Consider the following 18,980-nt stretch of genomic DNA (forward strand, 5'->3'; position numbering starts at 1 on the left):
GCACCCAATCCAGTTCCCACTGGCCTGAATATAATGAAGATTAACAGCAGAGTATTAGATGAATTGTTCTCACAGATATGAAAGATGGGGGTGGACAAGATGATAATGAAGCAAGTGCTCAAACCATTCCTGAACAAGGGGAAATTAATGTTAAGTCAAAATGTGAGGGAAAGAAGGAGAGACAGAGGTAGATACAGTTTAATGACCTGGTTTCCCAAGGCTTGTGGATGTACAGAAGAACTGGTTTGGAAGAAGCAACAGAGAGCAAGGAGTACAGACCCACAGGTATTTAAAAAGACAGTGTGAGAGAGAAAGCAGCCTCTACCTGAGAGATGTAGATCTTTGAGGGCAGCTAGGAGAATACGCAAACCATTTTTAGAGAAGGAGTTTAGGATGCAGAGGGATGCCTACTGACAGACTGTAAGTTCCAGACCAGAATCTAAAGGGTGTTGGAGAGGGGTGGAAGACTGGACCAGAATAACTGTTATTTAAGTTGTTTGGAGATTGGGTCTGGCCAACATAGGTTTATCTGGGAGATGTGGACTTCTGTTGCAGGTAGGAGAATTGGAATGTGACACACCTTGGCCAAGTTGATTGTTTATGCAGTGGCTGCATGATCACATCAACAGAAATCATTCCTTAGAGATGTTCACACTAAAACTTGGAACAGAGAATTAGGATTCTCTGTTGGCAAAATGTGTGTGACATGTGAAGCTTGCAAATTGTTTGTAGCTATGTCTCCTGCCAAGTGGAGGAGACTGACCTGCAGTGAGAATGAATCTAACATGCAGAGAAAAGCAGATTAGAAAGGTAAAATGAGCATCCCCTGGAGACATTGGATTCCTAGTCCCAGGTTGACATCTAGCTGTACTATTGTAGTTATATAGAGATTGCAGGGAGTTCCTCTCCTTTCCCAAACTAACTCGATTTGGCTATTTCTCACTTACAATCAAATAAATCTTAACACATTAATCTAATTTATAAAGAAAAATCACTGGAAAAATTTTCTACTTTATTATTACCAACAAATTGCTTGTGACATGCCTTAAAACTAAGTGTGGCACTGCTAATTAGTACAGACTGTTGAGAGCTACCTGCTTCAAACACTGAAGGGACTCCAGACATCTACCCAGAGACCTAGAGCTTACACCTTTCTCTTATTGTCTTCTTTAGGCCACACAGAGTCCCAGGTGAAAGAGCAGCAATGCTGTTATCTGCAGCACTTTTGTATGAGCCATGTATGATTAGGACCTATCTAGTTGTGGTCCATGCAGCTTAAGACTGGGTCTGATTCACTTCCCTGATGAGATGCCTTGACCTGGACTCTCTCCCAGAGACTCTTAACTTTGATGTCTCTCCCACAGGCACAACATGAACTAAAACATCCCCAAACCTTTATTTCCTGTGGACATGCACCATTTTAGTCCTTGCTTTAGAGAGATAATATGAAAAGTTATCACCATGATTTTCATATTGCTGTATTAGGTGCACAGTGATATAGGCTAATGACACATAGTCTTCCTTGTATGACTATTGATGACAACTTCTGAGCAAGAGTAGCAGACTGCACAAAATCTCTGAGTTCCTACAGTTATTTCATGGATAAGCATGACACATGGTCTGCTGTAATCAACCTGCTGCCAAGACAAAGAGAAGAGGGGAGAGGGCTTCCAGAGCCATTCCTCTGAAATCAAAGTTTGTCTTCCCTTGGTATTCTACCTCCTTTTCTGGAGAAGAAACATAAGTCTACTCTGTCCACTACCTCACTCTGCACACTCAGAAACAATATTCATCGAACCCTTTTATATTGAAAGAAAATCAAATAACTTTTCTTCCATACATGGAATGTAGTGTTTGTGTTACTTCAAATATCCAAATGATATCTTTATGGCCTTTTCTGCTAGTTTGAGTTTAAATATATCTGCATCTCTTTTATATATCCAATTGGCTCAAGGACCCTCATAGCAGAGGAAGTAGGGCCTCAAGCTCTAAAGTGCATAGCCTGAATTATCCAAGACCCTAAGAACCCACTCAGTCCAAAAGAGAAGTGAGGGGAGGGAACAGTTGTTTCGAATGCCAGGGAAAAACAGAACAGGAGTACCCTATGGGTTCTATTATTCCTTCTGGCTGCAGTATGTTATCACTGCTAAGAACAACTCTATCAATGCTGCTAAGAGGCCTTCGCCAGTTGAAATTCCTGCTACCACTGCAATGGGGCCACATACCTGGTCTCCGAGGTATTGCCTTCTTAGTTCATGAGTACACAGTTGCTTTCCTTCAAAGCATAAACCATGCCAAGTGGCTAGTAGTACCAAGGAGCTGCCATCACAGCACACATTGCCGTAACAACATCTCCCGAAGATGCTAGGTTTCGAACGAGCATTCCATTTCTACATTTATTTCTCCTTAGGATAATGCCCTGCCTTGCCACTGAGCCCTGCTCAGGCCCATCTGTGCTCCCAATTTCATGTCTTAGAGTCTGCTCATGCTTCTGTAAGGCAAAGTGACTTCTATTTCAACACCAAACTGTGTACTGTTTGGGGAGCAAGATATTTATTAAAAATTAACATCTGTTAAGGAAAGGAAGAAGAAGAATTGGTCATAGGGAGAAGTCAAACCATAATTCAGGCCAGCAAACCCTTGGCCAAGCTGGTAGAGAGCTCTGGAGAAAATACTGTTTTTCAGAGTGTTCTGCTTTCATCCAAAATGGCCGTAAATTTAGACCATGCTGCACTGTCACCACATGTGGGCTGTTCCAGGCAGGCCACGGCCTCGAGTGAGGTGGCTTTTAGTAGTTGCAGCCCACTCTGAAGGAGCTGATGGTTCTAAATTGTCTGCTGAGCATGTGCTTGCAACTGGTCAGCCAGTCTTGTTTATAGGGGTTCTGGGCAACGCTCCTTCTTGTCTACCATTCCCAGGATCACTGGAAGTTACACTAGGCATAATGCAGAGTTTTGACCTTCTTAAAGAAAGCCACCTAGACCAGGATCTTCCAGCCTAGCCTTTCTGGCATGAACCCATAGTCATTGCCACTGCTCCCAATCTTGAAGAAGGTTTTTCCAAGTTCTCTCTGCTGGCAGCTGTTTTTGAATCAGAGAGGGTGTATCCAGAAATGAGTTTAGGCTAGATAGGTAGTTATGGTTTCCTAGACTCAATCTCAAGCTCTAGTTCTTTCTTTATAGTTTTAAGTTTTATGCCAGCATCTCTGTCTCCCACATAGCTAGAGAGAATGCCTCGCCCCATACTTAGACTTTAAGAGTTCCCTTATCATCATCATCATCATCATCATCAAAACAAAGTGCTGCTCTACTAAATCTACCCTAAATAAAACACTGAACACTGGTGTCTGGTACAGGTAGTGAGGTCGCTTCTCGCCAACCACTGCTTCCATATTTTTGTTTCCTCTCCAAGTTTTCATTTATCCATGAAGAAAAAAGACAGCTCTCAAGAAACTGCTTTCTAAACTCCTTTACTTGAAAGTAACATAGTGTCTTCTGCTTTAGGTCCTTCTGGTTTATCACCATCATTCCAGGAGGACATTCATTTTTGAATCACCAAGGGTATTTTGTCAGCATCATTCTATTCTGCCATATTCTGTTTACCGTAGTAGACTATATAATGCCTCTAACCTAGGCTCCAAAAATTTCTATGTCTTAATCCCCAGAACTTGTAAAGTTTTTATATTATTTGACAAAGGAACTTTGCTGGTGTGATTAAGATAAAGGTTTTCAACATGGAAGACTATTGTGGAATATTTGGGAGGGACTAATATAATCGCAAAAGGTCTTATAAGAGGAATACAAGAATGTCATAATCAAAGAAGGCACTGTCATCAGAAAAGCAGAAGTCTGAGAATCAGAAGGAATTGGAGATGCTACACTGCTGGCTTTGAAGATGGAGAAAGGGGTCACAAGCAAAGGCATGCAGCTGTCCTCAAGAAGCTGGAAAAAACAAGGAGACAATTCTCCCTCCAGAGCCTCCAGAAGGAATAAGCCCTGCAGACATCTCGACTTTGGCCCAGTGAGACTGATTTTGAATTTCTAACCTCCAGAAATATAATTTAATAAATGTGTACTGTTTTAAGTCACTATGCATTAAGTTACAACAGCAACAGAAACTAATACACCTGCTTTACTGATAATAAATACATTTGCTCTCAGAAAGTCTTAGAGATTTCTAGTATTTCTCTGTGAGAGCTGAGTGGTACCCCCTTTCACTTTGTTGCCATAGATGCAGCTTCAAGCACCCACCTCCCCGCAAAGGCTGAATCCCTGGCCTCTAAAACACTATGCTCTTTTTCAGACCTGCTTCCACAGAGACTAGAAGGTGGTTTTCCACCTGATTTGCTCACATTTCAATTCCTTAGGATAGCAAAATAACAGGCTAATATTAAAAAAGCCTTGCCTGGAAGACAAGACTGGCTGCCCCCTCACAAAGCTTTCAGGGATAGGACTGACTCTAAGGTGATCTGACATCCATATCAATTCCTACACCTGAGGCCTTCAGTGCTGCTTATCCTGTCCTCCCCTGTTGCCAGAGAATCACTATTACTAACTGTCCCTCTTCCTCCTCTAAGATTAACTTTACTAGCAATGAACATTCAGCTCCAAATGTGGACTTTCAGAGTGCCATTTCAGGTTAAGGAGCGTTTAACAACCGCATGTTCACCTGAACCCCTTTGCCTGTCTTCATTCTGTGCTCCCTCTGAAAAGCTTTCCAGAGCAGCTTCTCTAATCTAATTTGTTCAGGGTCTTCTCTGCCTTGCGTTTCAGGGTCAAGAAAATTGACCCACAGGTCCCAACGGTCTACATGCCCAGCTACTGTTTAAGTGTAGTTTAGTCCTTAGCAACAGGTGCTGAAGCATTTAGTGGTTTTTAGGTCTCAGATGACCTTTTGTGCAGGGGCTTGTACACTTTCAAAGCTACTATCCTGCTTTGCCTCAGGAACCTGTGAGTCTTGAATATCTAAATGGCTTGGTAGAATCAAGCTTAAAATTTTTTCTAGGCACTGTCACTGTACTTCATAAAATCTCCTGCAGTTGGAGTACCCTTTGGGCCTTACTCTGGGTTTCCCCACCTATCACATCACCTACACAGGTGTCCACACACTACCAACACAACTTGATGTCATCTTAGTACATCTGCCATAGACCTTCTTTCTAGACCAAGCAAAGTCTTCTGTCGTTTCAGAAATTTGGTCTATGTAGATATTGACATACATATTACCTCCTAGGGCTCCTGTGCCCCAAATCTTTTTGAGAGATTTAAAAATATTTAACTACTTTAGAGAGTTTATAAAAAAATTGTATAAGTTGATATATGCTGCTCCCCATTTAATATATCCAGTTTTTAATAGAACATCCCTCAGGGGCACTAATTCCAACATCAAAGAAGTTCCAACAACTACTATTCTTCTGTCATGTGTGATATGCCAGGACCCAGGCGCTGAAGGTAAATCTGTGCTCCATGTGCCACTTGGCACTTTGGCAGCTGTGGTGAAAGTGTATTTCTGACTGTATTCTAAAAATAGTGATTAGCAGTGATGCAAATGGGTACTGTACTAGAATCTTTGGACCTTGTTTCAGATCACTAAAAACAAAACCACAATGGCTTATTTCCTCAAATGCTGGTTACCAGTAAAATGATGATAATGATTTCAAGGGCAAAAATAGAACTGAATCATCAATTGTCCAAAGCAATTCATCAGAGATTGGTTGAAGCTGGAACTAATTGTGGATGAGAAGGATTGTAAGTTTGCAGTGGGATGGTAGGCAATCAATACAATAAGTAATGCAGTCATGCATCACTTAACAAAGGGATACATTCTGAGAAATACATCCTTTGTTGAATTTGGCATTATGCAAACATTACTGTTGTGAGAACATCAGTTACAAAAACCTAGACGGTATAGCCTACTGCACACCTAGGCTGTATGGTTTAGTCTATTACTTACAGGATACAAGCCTGTATAGCATGTTACTGTACAAAACAACAGGAAATTAAACCAAGTGTAAGAGAAAATGATGCAATCAAGAGATGTAATAAACACAAGATGTGTGGGGCTGCTGCCAGCATAACACAGCATACATTTCTACAGAAAAATTTTGTTTTTTAAATAGAAAGAGTATACTCTAAAGTACTCTAAAATAATGATAAAAAGTATTTTGTCATAAATAAACCAGTTACATAGTGTTTATTATTATTATCAAGTATTAGTTACTGTAAATAATAGTATGTATTATACTTTTATACAACCGGCAGTGCAGGAGGTTTGTTTACATCAGCATCACCACAAAGACATAATTAGTGCATTGAGCTATGAAATTTGGTGGTGACTATGACATCACTAGACAATAGGCTTTTTCCAGCTCTATTATAATATAATGAGACCACTGTCATATATGCGGTAAGGTGTTGATTAAAATGTATGTCATCATGAGGCACATGACTGTACATTTTGCATTTGGGGGTAATGTTTTAGTCCTGATTTGATTTTTTAATGATACTCATATTAATTTCCATCAATTACCCTTCATCTTTCTTTCTAGGATCAGTTGATGAAACAAAGTAAGTTCTGCCAGACTTTTCTTATATCTACTAGAGAAACCATGACTTACTGATACTGAGAAGTGGCTGCTCAAGCAGAGACTCCATTTTCAAGTCCTATTGTACACAAGATAACATGACAATGTCTTCCTGAATAATGAGAGAAGATATGATCTGTGCGACTTCCAGGAAAAAGTGGTTCAGAAATAGGTACAGCGTTTCCAGTCCAGTCTCTGTTTCCTCCCTGATCTGCTGGAGAGATGCCCACACCCAGGGCAGGACTGAAGGCAATGTCGGACATGGCAAAGACTGCCTCAGCCCAGGTTCATGACTCACTATAGACCCTGCTTTTACTCACAGTGCTGACCAGAATACTCAAGCCGGACTACTCCATATGTAGGAATTATGTGTTTGTTGTGTTAAACAGCTGGTATTCTTTCAAAAGTAGCTCCTTTTAAGGAGAACTTTTTACTCTGTTTGATGGACCGTGAAAGAGGCCCAACCAGTGTGATGTGTGGTCATTTTCTCTGTCCCTGGCTTTGGGTCTCACAAGCACATACATTCTCTCATTGTCAGTTTTTAGAGGAAACTGGGTGAGAAGGATTGTAAGTTTGCTTTCTGCTCTCTGATACTCTGCTTGTGAATTTTGGTTGCTTTGACCTCCCTGAACTCTGAACTCTCTCAGCTCATCAGGCCACCAGACTTGATGTTGAGCCCTTGCTCCTTGCTCTGATGCTTAGAAGCTCTCTTTGAGTAAGCTGAAGCAATTGCTGACCTCACCCTTTTTTTTTCCCTCTTCCCTTAGGGACATCTGTTCTGTGCTGCCTTGGCTGTATTATCCAATGATAAAAATCTGGATTCTTATATTCACTTTGTTTTCTAATTCCTTAAGACAGCAGGATAAATCCATTCTTCGTTACTCCCCCAGGGCTAAAAGTAGAGGTCTAGTGCTCTCTCATAGTTTTCTTGACCAGGATCATCCTAAAAGCTTTATAACATGGTCTGCCATTAAGATTATACATATGTGCACATTTTTCTTCTTTGTTGAAGTAGTGCCAACTAGTCTATAGCATTCACATGACTTCAGAAAAGTGCCCTTAGGATCACAGAGTGGCCACCCTTATACCCAAGAAGGGAGAGAGGCTACTTGGAAAAGAGATCACTCTGGAACCACTGAATGTATAGCCTCTTAGAAAGGCAAGAGTAGGGTAGATGGTACTATCTATCCTGAGGAAAGAATGAACAGGACCTTTCGTGTCTTGTGAGGGAAAACAAAGTGCTCTCCCTTGGAGCATGTTAGCCATCTAGGCAGACCGGGCACCAGAGGTCCTGGATCGCAAGCTGTGGTCACTTGAAGCTGGCTGCCTGCAGAATTGCAGGGGTTGTTCCCTCTGGGTGAGACAGATGTTGCCTTATAAGTGAAGTCTTCACACACTAACACACTGTGCTCAGACCTGGGGGGTGGGAGTGAGAGTATAAGGGCTCCATGAGTGAGGACCAAAGGAGAGGCAGCATTAGCCAGAAGAAGACCCCTCCTTCATAACCAATTTGCAGACCAAGCATTGAGATAGCTTTGCTGGTGTAGAAAGAATTCACATTCCCAAACTGTATCTGTTGCCCATTTTGGAGCTGCTTCAGATCTTTCCCTGCAAAGATCTCATTGAAATTAGGTGTCTGAGCTGTTTCTTTCTATTCAGGCGCTGTTTCAGTGCCTGGGAACTGGTATCCACAGTATAAGTCCCTCCCATCTTGCATCTGGAAGGAGATAGTCCTCAGATCCTGCCGCTAAGGTGTTTCAATTCTCTCTTTGTCTGAGATTGATGGAAATAAACAAGTTTTAATAGGAAAGACTGTGGGTGAGTCAATTGGTGGTCTTCCACTGGAGGTGGTTTTATTTTCAGATATGACTTGACTCAGGCAGATTCTACTCAGCTTCTAGGACCCATCTCCTGGTAAGTGCATCAAGAGATGCCTGAGCCTAACTGGACCCCAAGCTTGAAACAGTAGTCATCAGCACTACAGGATGCTGGGAGGGTTGGAGCATTCCAAGAGGCTTGCTGGAATCCTGCTGTCTGAATTCCAGCTCACCCTGCCCAGCCATAGGGGTCTCCACGGAACGCTCCCTGAAGCCTGTTCCTTCTTTATTTATGCTCCAGCTTACCCTTCCTGTCCCAATTTCTTTGCCCCATAGTATCTGCACATAGCTGCTTTCTCTTCCAAGAAAGCTTGCTCCAGCCTTTACCCCTCCTTTGCCCGATTAACCTAGATTAATGCTTTTGGTCTCCATTTAAATGTTGTTTCCTCCAAGGGGCTTTTTCTGATCTCCAAGAGAATATTAGGTTTCTAATTTTTCTCTCAATTCACACTGTACCTTTCCTTTGTGACACATATTGCTTATCATAGGCCAGACGCTGTTCAAAGTGCTTTACATATATTAACTCACGTATTTCTAAGAAAACCCAATGTCATTGGTACTATAGAATTTGTCTATTCATCAGAAACTGTTATTGGTTAACTAGTTCCCTGCTGGAGAGTAAACATCCTGAAATTATCTTGTTCATTTCCTAAGCTACTAGAACATAGTAGGTCCTTTCTGAATGGGGGAAGGACTAAATGACAAACCATAGTACTGTTTTCTAACTGTCATCTTTTTAATAGGAATGTTCGTCATAGACAGGGTTCATTCATATGTCCTATTCTTATATTCTGTTCCTATATCCATATTTGTCACTATATCTTTAGAGCTTAACATGAAAACTAAAACATGGAAGATGCAAAACATCTGTTCCTTTGGTGGGTGAATATACAACTGTCCTAAATAGGTCTTAAAATAGTACATGCTTTTCCTTTTGACTATGAAGGAATGGACCCACTACTTCGCTGCCCTTTGCTATAATTCATCACTTGATTTGCTTTCATTTTTTCATTTGTTTCCTCCTGCCTGGCCTCTCACTGATTTTTCTTCCCCACTGTGTGCACATTGTTGCAGGCAGTCTGCCAGGAGGGACTTAGATCAGATAGGAGAAGGCATCTTCATGCTGTTGGGCTGTCATAGCTGGGAGGCTGGGGCAACTCCAGAGAACAAGCTCAGTTCCTGTCAAAGATAAGGAATTGAGCTATAGGACCTCTGAAAACCTCCTCAAGGGCTGATCTATGACTTCATATGGAAAAAAGTCAATCCCTCATTTTGTCTTATAGGTCTGTATATGAAACAGCAAGTGATCATATTGAACTCAAAGCCCCCCACGGATAGGTGCTATTAATAGACATTCATTAAATGCCAGAAACATGTTAGACATTGTACCAAAACAAAGAATTAGGTAAGGTCTGTGCTATGATATGTGCTCTTCTCAGGGAGCAGAGAAACTAAATTCATTGAGTCAATGAAAAAAAATCACAGGTAAAGAAACATAAATGCAGTCAGGGTTCTGACCCTTTTGAAAGAATTTCTTACATGTTTCCTTTATATGTCATGATTTTATATATAGAATGTGGCACTCACCATCCTAAAAGGATTTGTAAGCTGTTGCCCCAAACCCTTGCAGACAGAAAAATTATAATGGGCCATTTCATTTGACCTTCTTGAATCTTGGCTTTTTCATTTGAAAAATGAGGCAGAAGCAGTTAATTCTCAGAAGGGGGTTTATAGGCAGACAGTACTCACCTATATGATTATACCAGCCACTCAAATATGGAAATCATTCCATACTGACTGGTACATAGCCCTCGCTGCAAATCCCCTGAATGTCCCTGTCCTATTTGAACACCCAAAACACCCTGCCTTGGATCATATTGGACCTTTCCGTAATAGAGGTATGTATGGATCAGTCAAGGGTTTTTCAAGAAGCAGGCAGCATACCCCAAAGGGCAGTTGAAAAAAGATTAACAGAGGGCCCAAAAATAATGATGTATTTTGGATTAAAGAAAACCATTAAGGGATAGTGAGACAACCCAGATCTAGCAATGGTGGAAAGCTGCTGCTCTCCCTTAACTTGAAAGATAAAGGGCATGTAGTTGTTAGGCATACAGAATTTGGTTAGGTCTATAGCCCTGGAGAGAGCCAACTGACGGAAGCTGAGGCCTTTGTGAAAAGACATAGCTACTGCCAACCTCAGGCTAGTAAAGAGAGCCCGGGGGGGTGGGGAGGGGAGCGGAAAATAAAACATACCCAAATCTCTTTCCTCTCTTTCTGATCACTTGCTGGTGGCTCCCATGAGCCAAATCCAGCCTCTAGCTAGAAAACAAAGGGGCTTAATAGAGGCTAGCAGTGAAGGCTAGCTTGGTGTATACAGAGCAGGGCGGAGAAGGAAAGTGGTTTGGAGGGCCACCAGAAAGATTTCAACATGAAGCATTTTAAAGCTTGCAGAGCAGGAGTTATCCAGGCCAGCTCCTATAGGACTGGAGTATGTCCTGATCCGTTAATGTGCCTGCCATACCAACTGTAAATGATATGCTTCTACCCTGGCACTAGGTTCTTGTTAAAACATCAGGTATTAGAATATAAATTTGCCCCTTTCCTCTTTGTATTAGTTTTCATTACATTTTCCACCAAATTAAAACTTAGTACTCTAGTGGCAAAGAGAGTCAAGTTCAGCCTAAGGAGGAGAATGGGAAACAACTCCTCCAGCTCTTAAGGTAACAAGTCTTAGAAAAAATGAACACTGGAGCTATGACCCATAATGAGAACCAACTCAGCCCCAGGGCTAGTGTTCTACCTGAGCATTTGCAGTCAACGCTTTACAGAAATAAGCTGAGTGATTTGTCTATGATGTGTCCTTTATCTATGATCTTTGCTGATGTGCATTAGAGGAAGGCAGACACTGATCATTAGGGGGACTCAGCCATCTCTTACTAACTCTTTCTACTAGAGAAAGATCTCATTGCTCCACTCATTTCTATCATGGAGTTCCTTGTGGGAAGGCCTTACCTTCTCGTCGCCCAAATTGTGTCTCCTGGGCACCTCCTCAAGTCATATTCCACGGCTTATTCTGGCCTTTCCAACCATCCTTCTACCCCGTCTCCTTTAAATACTTGCTGTTATGAGACTGTGCAATGACATTTGGCATGTCCTCACATTCTAATTTTTTTAGTAAATATCTGTTCTATGTATTAGTGCTGTAATGAGGAGGCCACCCCGAGGCACTGTGAGTAGACCCTCCCGAATCCCCCAATATAGTGGCACAGAACTGTGTCTGTGGTAGGGGCTCCCAAAGGAAAATGGGCCTGCTGACTGACTATTCCGGGATCCGCTGGTTCAAAATCACCTAAACACTAGATGTCAAGAGTTTGCCCTCTTATGACCAGGATCTAAAAATCTCCTGATGAGGAAGAAACCATTTCTCTTCACAGGTATTTTTTTTTTTTTTTTTTTTTGCTGAATGAGGATGGTAGGGAATGTTTAGGGGCAGGATCTGTCTCTTCCACACAGCTCACCTCTCCCCAACAAAGAATACATGGTGCCCGGGGAACCGAAGATATTCTGAGGACACACTCATGTCAGAATACCCAAACACAATTTGCTCACTCTCGTGGTTTGCAGTATTTCTCGTGGTGTCCCCCACTGCTAGGGAAATGTGTGTCTGGAGGAACTGTGATTTTCTATGCTTATTGCCTTTTCAATATTAGGTGGATGGAACTCTGACCCTTAAAAAGCAGCTTAAAGCCTAGAGGAGCTCTCATGTCAGTTTCAGTTTAACCAGGTATTGCTTTTACTCTGTCAGTTGCCTCCCTGAGACTTCCTTTGCTTAGCAACAGCCTCAGCTTTTCATAACAGCTTCTCCCTGAGCTTCAGCAGCAACTCTGGAGTTGCCAGCAGGGTGAAAGCCTCTTGGATTTAAATGGAATGGAAGGTAAAAACTCCCAGTTTGTGGGCTCCTGGAAGGCTTTGAAGCCTCTTGCATTACAGCTATGTTTAATGGCTGGGTTGCTAATTTGGTTTTACATAAAGGACCAGTGCACACATTATATCCATGGGTTTAGCCACCTGTCTTGCTGGAAGTGGGACAGTGCAGGGTTGAACACAGAGGCTGTACTCAGCCATGCAAGGGTCCTAGAACTATCCAACTCACCAGGAAATCTCATCTAGGAAATTCGTCTTAGAAGTAGGAGCAATCTGAGAACACGTTTTTGAATCACTAAGAGGGGAGAAGTGGGCAAAAGTTTGCACAGTATATCTTACTCTTGAGTATTGGTTCCCTAGGGATCCTCAGATTATTCCTAGAAAATTTCCGAAGCCCCAAAGCTTTGCAAAGCCCCTGAGTTGGCATGGAATCTCTGGGCAGGAGGCAACATCTACACTTGGATGGTGAGTGAGTCTTGACACCTATGTTGCAGAGAGATGCAGAGATGCAGCATGAAGCCATGTGGGCTGTTCACTCCACAGCTCCATAGCATTTTCCTCACATACAGCAGAGATAATGACACCCCTTAAATATGTACAGGGAAGCATGCCTACATTGATAGGGCCCAGGTGGAAGGTTTAATCTGCTATGAAGTCTGGAGTGTTTCCCAACCTCGTATGTGCCATAGCATATATAGGACATGTACTATACTTGGATAATAGGATACACGGACAAAGCTGTCAACAATGAGATACTTGGGTTCAGGCATTCCAGCTGTCCAGGTCCCTGCCCTGTTGGTTTTCTCTAACTCGATATTTGTATGTCAGGAGCCATGGAACTCATGTTAGTAAGCTCTAGTCTGTAGATGCAGGCTCATTACCACTTAGAAAAGCACATCAGAATTTGCTGAAACTCTTGACCCCGTGTCTCCTAGGCTCATTCATTACTTTAGATTTATCTAAAGTAGTTATTTCAGAGCCCAGAGAGTATTCATAGAGAGAATTAAAAAGGTGCAGACTGTGAAAGGCGGTGTCTCTCTCTTTACATAGTTATGGAGAGCTGTAAAGGGGATTAGATGAGATACAGTATGGGAAAGTATTTTCTAAATTTCTTAATTTTTATTTTTAATACCATTACTGGTGCATGATTGCTTAGGTAGATATTCCTCACTCATTGATCATACTGCTGTAAAACCCCAAATGTCCAATTGAAATCATCCACATAAAGTAACAAATAAAATACATGCAAACAAATAGAAAGGCAAGTGCCATATCTACCTGATGAGGATTTTTTTTTCTTAACACAAAAAATCATCGAGTTGTATTTAGAAGTGTATGGCTCATAGAAAATAATAATAATGATTAAAGTTAAGACCACTTGTTCAAACCACATAGAATTAGGTAAAATGGGGTAAATTAAAAATCTCACAATAGTAGTTCGGAAGAATTAGAGTGAATAAATATTTAGTCATTAAAATGTTAAATGAAGGGTGGGTTACTATAATGCAATGTTCTCTTTGGTTCTTTTGGTTATTTAAGTAAAAGTATAGTAAATTGGAGTAAAAAAAATAATTGATGGTAATAAGAATAGTTACATATTCAGTTCCATCATGTATGTGTTGCTCCCCCGGATACAGACTAAAGCAATGATGCTCCAGGCATCTCCACTGACCTCCTAGTCCTATCTGTTCAGTCAACAAATACTGCATTTCACCAACTCTAAGGGCCATCATTTGTAAGGCATACCATTATTCTATGTACCACAAGGGAAAACTAATGCCAGTTAATCCAATATATGTCATTAATTTCAAGACAAGCAACTTCAAAGATTTTTATGTGAAAAAAAAATGTGCATCTTAAAATTGAATAAAAATGGCATTTATTAAGGTAGTGCATAGCTCCAAGATTGAGCTTGCAGGTTCTAGGGACAGGCCCCCTGGTTAACATCCTGGCTTCCCCTCTAGTGACTTTGAGTGTTTTGTGTCTGATATAGGAATCTGTAAATTAGAGTTAGAGAAGTCCCTACCCCAAGGGAGAGAGTTGTCTGCATTAATGAAATTAAAATGAGCCAAAAGCTACAAATGAGTTGTGGAATAATAGATTTTGTGTGTTTACTTGTTTGTTTCTTAGTATCACTCCAGCATCTATGTGGAGAATGTAGGAAACAGGGAGGACAGTTTGTGTCTGTTATGAAATACTTAGGGGACTTGGAGGAAGGTGGCAACAAAATCTGAGAGAACTGGACATGTGCAAGATCCATAGTGGAAATGATATGATTTTTTTGATAGATTACATATGGGTGATGAGGAAGAGAAAGTCAGGGATATATCTTAGGTTTTTGTTTGAGCTGTTTGATGGTGCCATTTATGGAGATAAAGAAAATTGGAATAGTCACATGTTCTGTTTTGGATTTATTTATTTTGAGAGATCACCTGGGGAATTGGTTTAGAATACACATTCCATGGCCCTCTCCATGGAAAGTCTCATTTTATAGATTTCTCATCAGAGATTCCAATATATTGCATTCGGATTGGAGAATATTGTGTGTAAATGTATATATAAGATAAATTGACAGCTATACTCATTTGCATTCAAGTGTGTGTGTGTGTGTGTACATCAGAAGAATGAAGTTGTATATGAAAGTTTTCTCTGTAATGGTGGTCTTCCCTCTGGCTTTAGGGCTTTTGTAGCTGCAGTTACCATGTCTTTATTCCCTCCCTCCTCCAGCCTACACAGGTAACTCCTCATCCTTAGTGGATCAACTCCAATCTCACCACATCAGGGAATCTTCTTGGACTCCCCAGAGCTCCTCATGTTACATGTGTTCATACCACTGTGTACAGAGCCCATTTATATATTTATAGTGTGTGTGTGTGTGTGTGTGTGTGTGTGTGTGTGTGTGTGAAAAAGAGAGAAAGGGAGATTATTCTATTATTTACACCCTCACCCACAAACTGGAGATACCTAAGGATCAGGAACCATTTTTGGGTTGTTTTATTTACCATTTTATCTCCAGCACCAATACAGTGTCTGGAATGTATTAGGTCTTGAATAAATAATGGGGAACAAATGAATACATGTGATTTCTTATTCAGTTCCAAGGGTACTTATTTTTCTCCTGATTGGTGGCTTTTCATTGATTTCAGAAGGGTATTTGTATTTGTTTACCCTTACAAACAAATGCAAGAGAAAGAAAACAATATGATTCAGAATATAAGAAAAATAATTGGTCTGACAAAAGTCCTTACATAAACTTAAATGTCAGCAACAACAAAAATCTATTGAATCTCCCTTTCAAATCTTTGTGGAGTCATAGTGTTCCAAAAAGGTATTTTAAAGTCCTCATAAGATGTTAGTGGTGAGTGAGAACTTTCGGTAAAACTGTATTGAGTACCTTTCATGACAGGAACCATCATCCACTAGGAAACTGGAGTTTAATGTCCTACTGCTTCCCTTAAGGCAACACAGCCCAACTTTAGTGAGATATAATTTACATGTAATATTGTTTAATTTTAAGGTGTTCAATACTATGATTCAATATACTTATATATTACCAAATGATGACTACAATTTGGTTGGTTAACACCTCCATCACTTCACATTATCATTATTTCTTTTTTTTGTGGTAAAATATTTAGGATCTATTCCTCTAGCAACTTCCAAGTACATAAGACAGTATTGTTAACTATAATCACCATACTATACATTAGATCCTCAGAACTCATTTGGTGTACTTGAAGGGAACTTGAAAGTTTTTACCCTTTGACCAACATCCCATTTCCCCCACTCTCCATCCCCTGGAAACCACCCTGAGTTTCTGTGAGTTCAGCTTTATTAGATTCTACATGTAAATGAAATTGTACAGTATTTGTCTTTCTCTGTCTGGCTTATTTCATTTAGCATAATGCCCTCAAGCTTTATCCATGATGCCACAAATGACAGGATTTCCTTCTTTTTCATGGCTGAATAGTATTACATTGTATACATATATATGCATGCATGCCTGCATGCATGCATGTATGTATGTATGTATGTATGCATGCATGTACATGTGTATGTATAAATATATACATAATGTCTTATGTATATATTTATCCATAGATAGATACTTAGATTGTTTACATGTCTTGGCTATTGTGAATAATGCTACAATGAACTTGAGAATGCAGATATCTCTTCGAGATTCTAATTTCATTTATTTTGAGAAATACCCACAAGTGAAACTGCTGGATTATATGATATTTATATTTTTAATTATTTTGAGGAAACTTCATACTGTTTTCTATACTGACTGTGTCAATTTACATTTCCACCAACAGTGTCCAGATGTTCCCTTCTCTCCATCTTTGTCAACATTTTTTCTTTCTTATCTCTTTGATAATAGTCATTCTAACATGTATGAAGTGATATGTCATTGCGATTTTGATTTTCATTTCCCTGATGATTATAGATATTGAGAACATTTTTATGTATTTGTATGTTTTTTTTTAGAATGTTTATTCAGTTTCTCTGCCTATTTTTTAATCAGAATTTTTTTTTCGCTATCAAGTTGTATGAGTTTCTTATATATTTTTGATATTAACCCCATCTCAGATATATGGTTTTCAAATATTTTCTCCTATTTTGTAGGTTCCCTTTTCATTTTGTTGATTGTTTCTTTTGCTATGTAAGGTTTTCACTTTTTATGTAGTCTCATTTATTTATTTTTGCTTTTGTTGCTTGTGCTCTTGGTGTCATCTCCAAAAAATCATTGCCACTTCCAATGTGAAGATTTTTCCAAACATTTACTTCTAGAAGGTTTATGGTTTCAGATCATATGTTAAGTCTTTAATCCATTTCAAATCAGTTTTTTTGAGTATTGTAAGATATTGCTCCAATTTTATTTTTGGCATGTAGATAATCAAGTTTTCCCAACATTATTTATTGAAGAGACTATCCTTTGCTACTAGATATTCTTGGTTTCTTTGTCAAATACTAGTAGATGTGAAGGTTTATTTCTTAGATCTCAATTCCATGGTCTATGTGTCTATTTTTAAGCCAACATCACAGCATTTCGCATATCATACTTTGTAATATAATTTAAAGTCAAGAAGTGTGCTGCCTTCAGCTTTGTTCTTTCTCCAGATTGTTTTGGCTATTTGTCTTTTAGGGTTCTGTATGAATTTCAGGATTGCTTTTAAAATTCCTGTGAAAAATGTCTTTGGAATTTTGATAGGAATTTGATTGAATCTATAGTATGGACATTTTAATAATATTCTTCCAATCCATGAACACAGGATAGCTTTCCACTTTAATATCTTTCATCAAAGTCTTAGAGTTTTCATTGTACATATATTTCACCTTATTGGTTAAATTCATTTCTAAATATTTTATTTTTTTTATGCTATTGTGAATGGTAATGTTTCCTTGATTACTTTTTTATATATTTTGTTGTTAGTATATAGAAACACAACTAATCTATATGTTGAATTTTTATCTTCCAACTTTACTGAATTTGCTGATTCAGTCTAACAGTTTTTTGGTGGAGTCTTTAGGATTTTCCATATATTAGATCATATAATCTGCAAAGACAATTTTGCTTTTCCCTTTCCTATTTAGACACATTTTTTTTTTCATTTATTTGCCTGATTGTATTGACTAAGACTTCCAGTACTTTCTTAACAAGGATTGTGAGAGGGGCACTCTTTTCTTGTTTCTGATCTTAGAGGAAAAGCTCGAAAGCTTTGACCATTCAATATGATGTTAGCTGTAGGCTTCACATATATGGATTTTATGACTTTAAGGTATATTCAATATATCCAATTTGCTGAGAGTTTTTATCATGAAAGAACACTATATTTTGCCATTTATTTTCCATCTATTGAGAGCATTATATTATTTTCATCTTTCATTTTACTGTTTGGTATATCATATTTAATAATTTTCATATATCAAACCATACTTGCGTTCCAGGGATAAGTCACACTGGATCATGGCATATGATCCTTTTAATGTGCTGTTGAATTTGGTCTGCTAATTTTTTTTTTTTGAGAATAGTTTTGGATTCAGTTTCCTTTTCATTTTTTATTTTATTTATTTACGTCTTCTGTCATTTTCCCTTACTTTAGCTAAAGGTTTGCCAATTTTGTTTATCTTTTCAAAAACAAAAAACAGCTTAATTTTGTTAATTTTTTTTCTATTGCTTTTCTGGATTCTATGTCATTTATTTCTGCTCTGATCTTTATTATTTCCTTCTTTATGCTAACTTTGGATTTAGTGTGTGTGTTTTATTTCTCCTAGTTTCTGGATGCATAAAGTTAGGTTGTTTATTTGAGATCATTTATTTTTTTTAATGCAGACATTTATCACTATAAACTTCCTTCTTAGAACAGCTTTTGCTGTACCCCATAAATTTTAGTAAATTGTGTTTACATTCTTATTCGTTTCAAGATATTTTTAAATTTCTCTTTTGACTTTATCTTTGACCCATTAGTTGTTCGGGAGTGTTGTTTAACTTCCATATAGTTGAGTTTTTTCCAGCTTTTCTCCCATAACTGATTTCTAGTTTTATATGTTGTGGTCACAAAAGACACTTGATATGATTTTAATCTTCCTAA

The 18,980-nt window shown here is 39.2% G+C and overlaps 1 protein-coding gene across 2 annotated transcripts in view; it reads left to right on the top strand.

Annotated features, from left to right (window-relative positions):
* The window catches only part of OPCML (opioid binding protein/cell adhesion molecule like), a 1,143,910-nt gene that overhangs the window by 1,072,933 nt on the left and 51,997 nt on the right, over positions 1-18,980 (top strand). The window contains exon 7 of one of the 2 annotated variants that reach the window (XM_016137939.2): positions 6,548-6,944. The exons of the other annotated variant lie outside the window; for it this stretch is intronic. Coding sequence (XP_015993425.2) covers positions 6,548-6,570 — 23 coding nt within the window. The 3' untranslated portion in view covers positions 6,571-6,944. Of the gene's footprint in view, positions 1-6,547; positions 6,945-18,980 lie in introns of those variants that run through there. 2 annotated transcript variants of the gene reach the window in all.

Source organism: Rousettus aegyptiacus, unplaced genomic scaffold (assembly GCF_014176215.1).
Source record: "Rousettus aegyptiacus isolate mRouAeg1 unplaced genomic scaffold, mRouAeg1.p scaffold_m13_p_5, whole genome shotgun sequence".
NCBI lineage: Eukaryota > Metazoa > Chordata > Mammalia > Chiroptera > Pteropodidae > Rousettus > Rousettus aegyptiacus.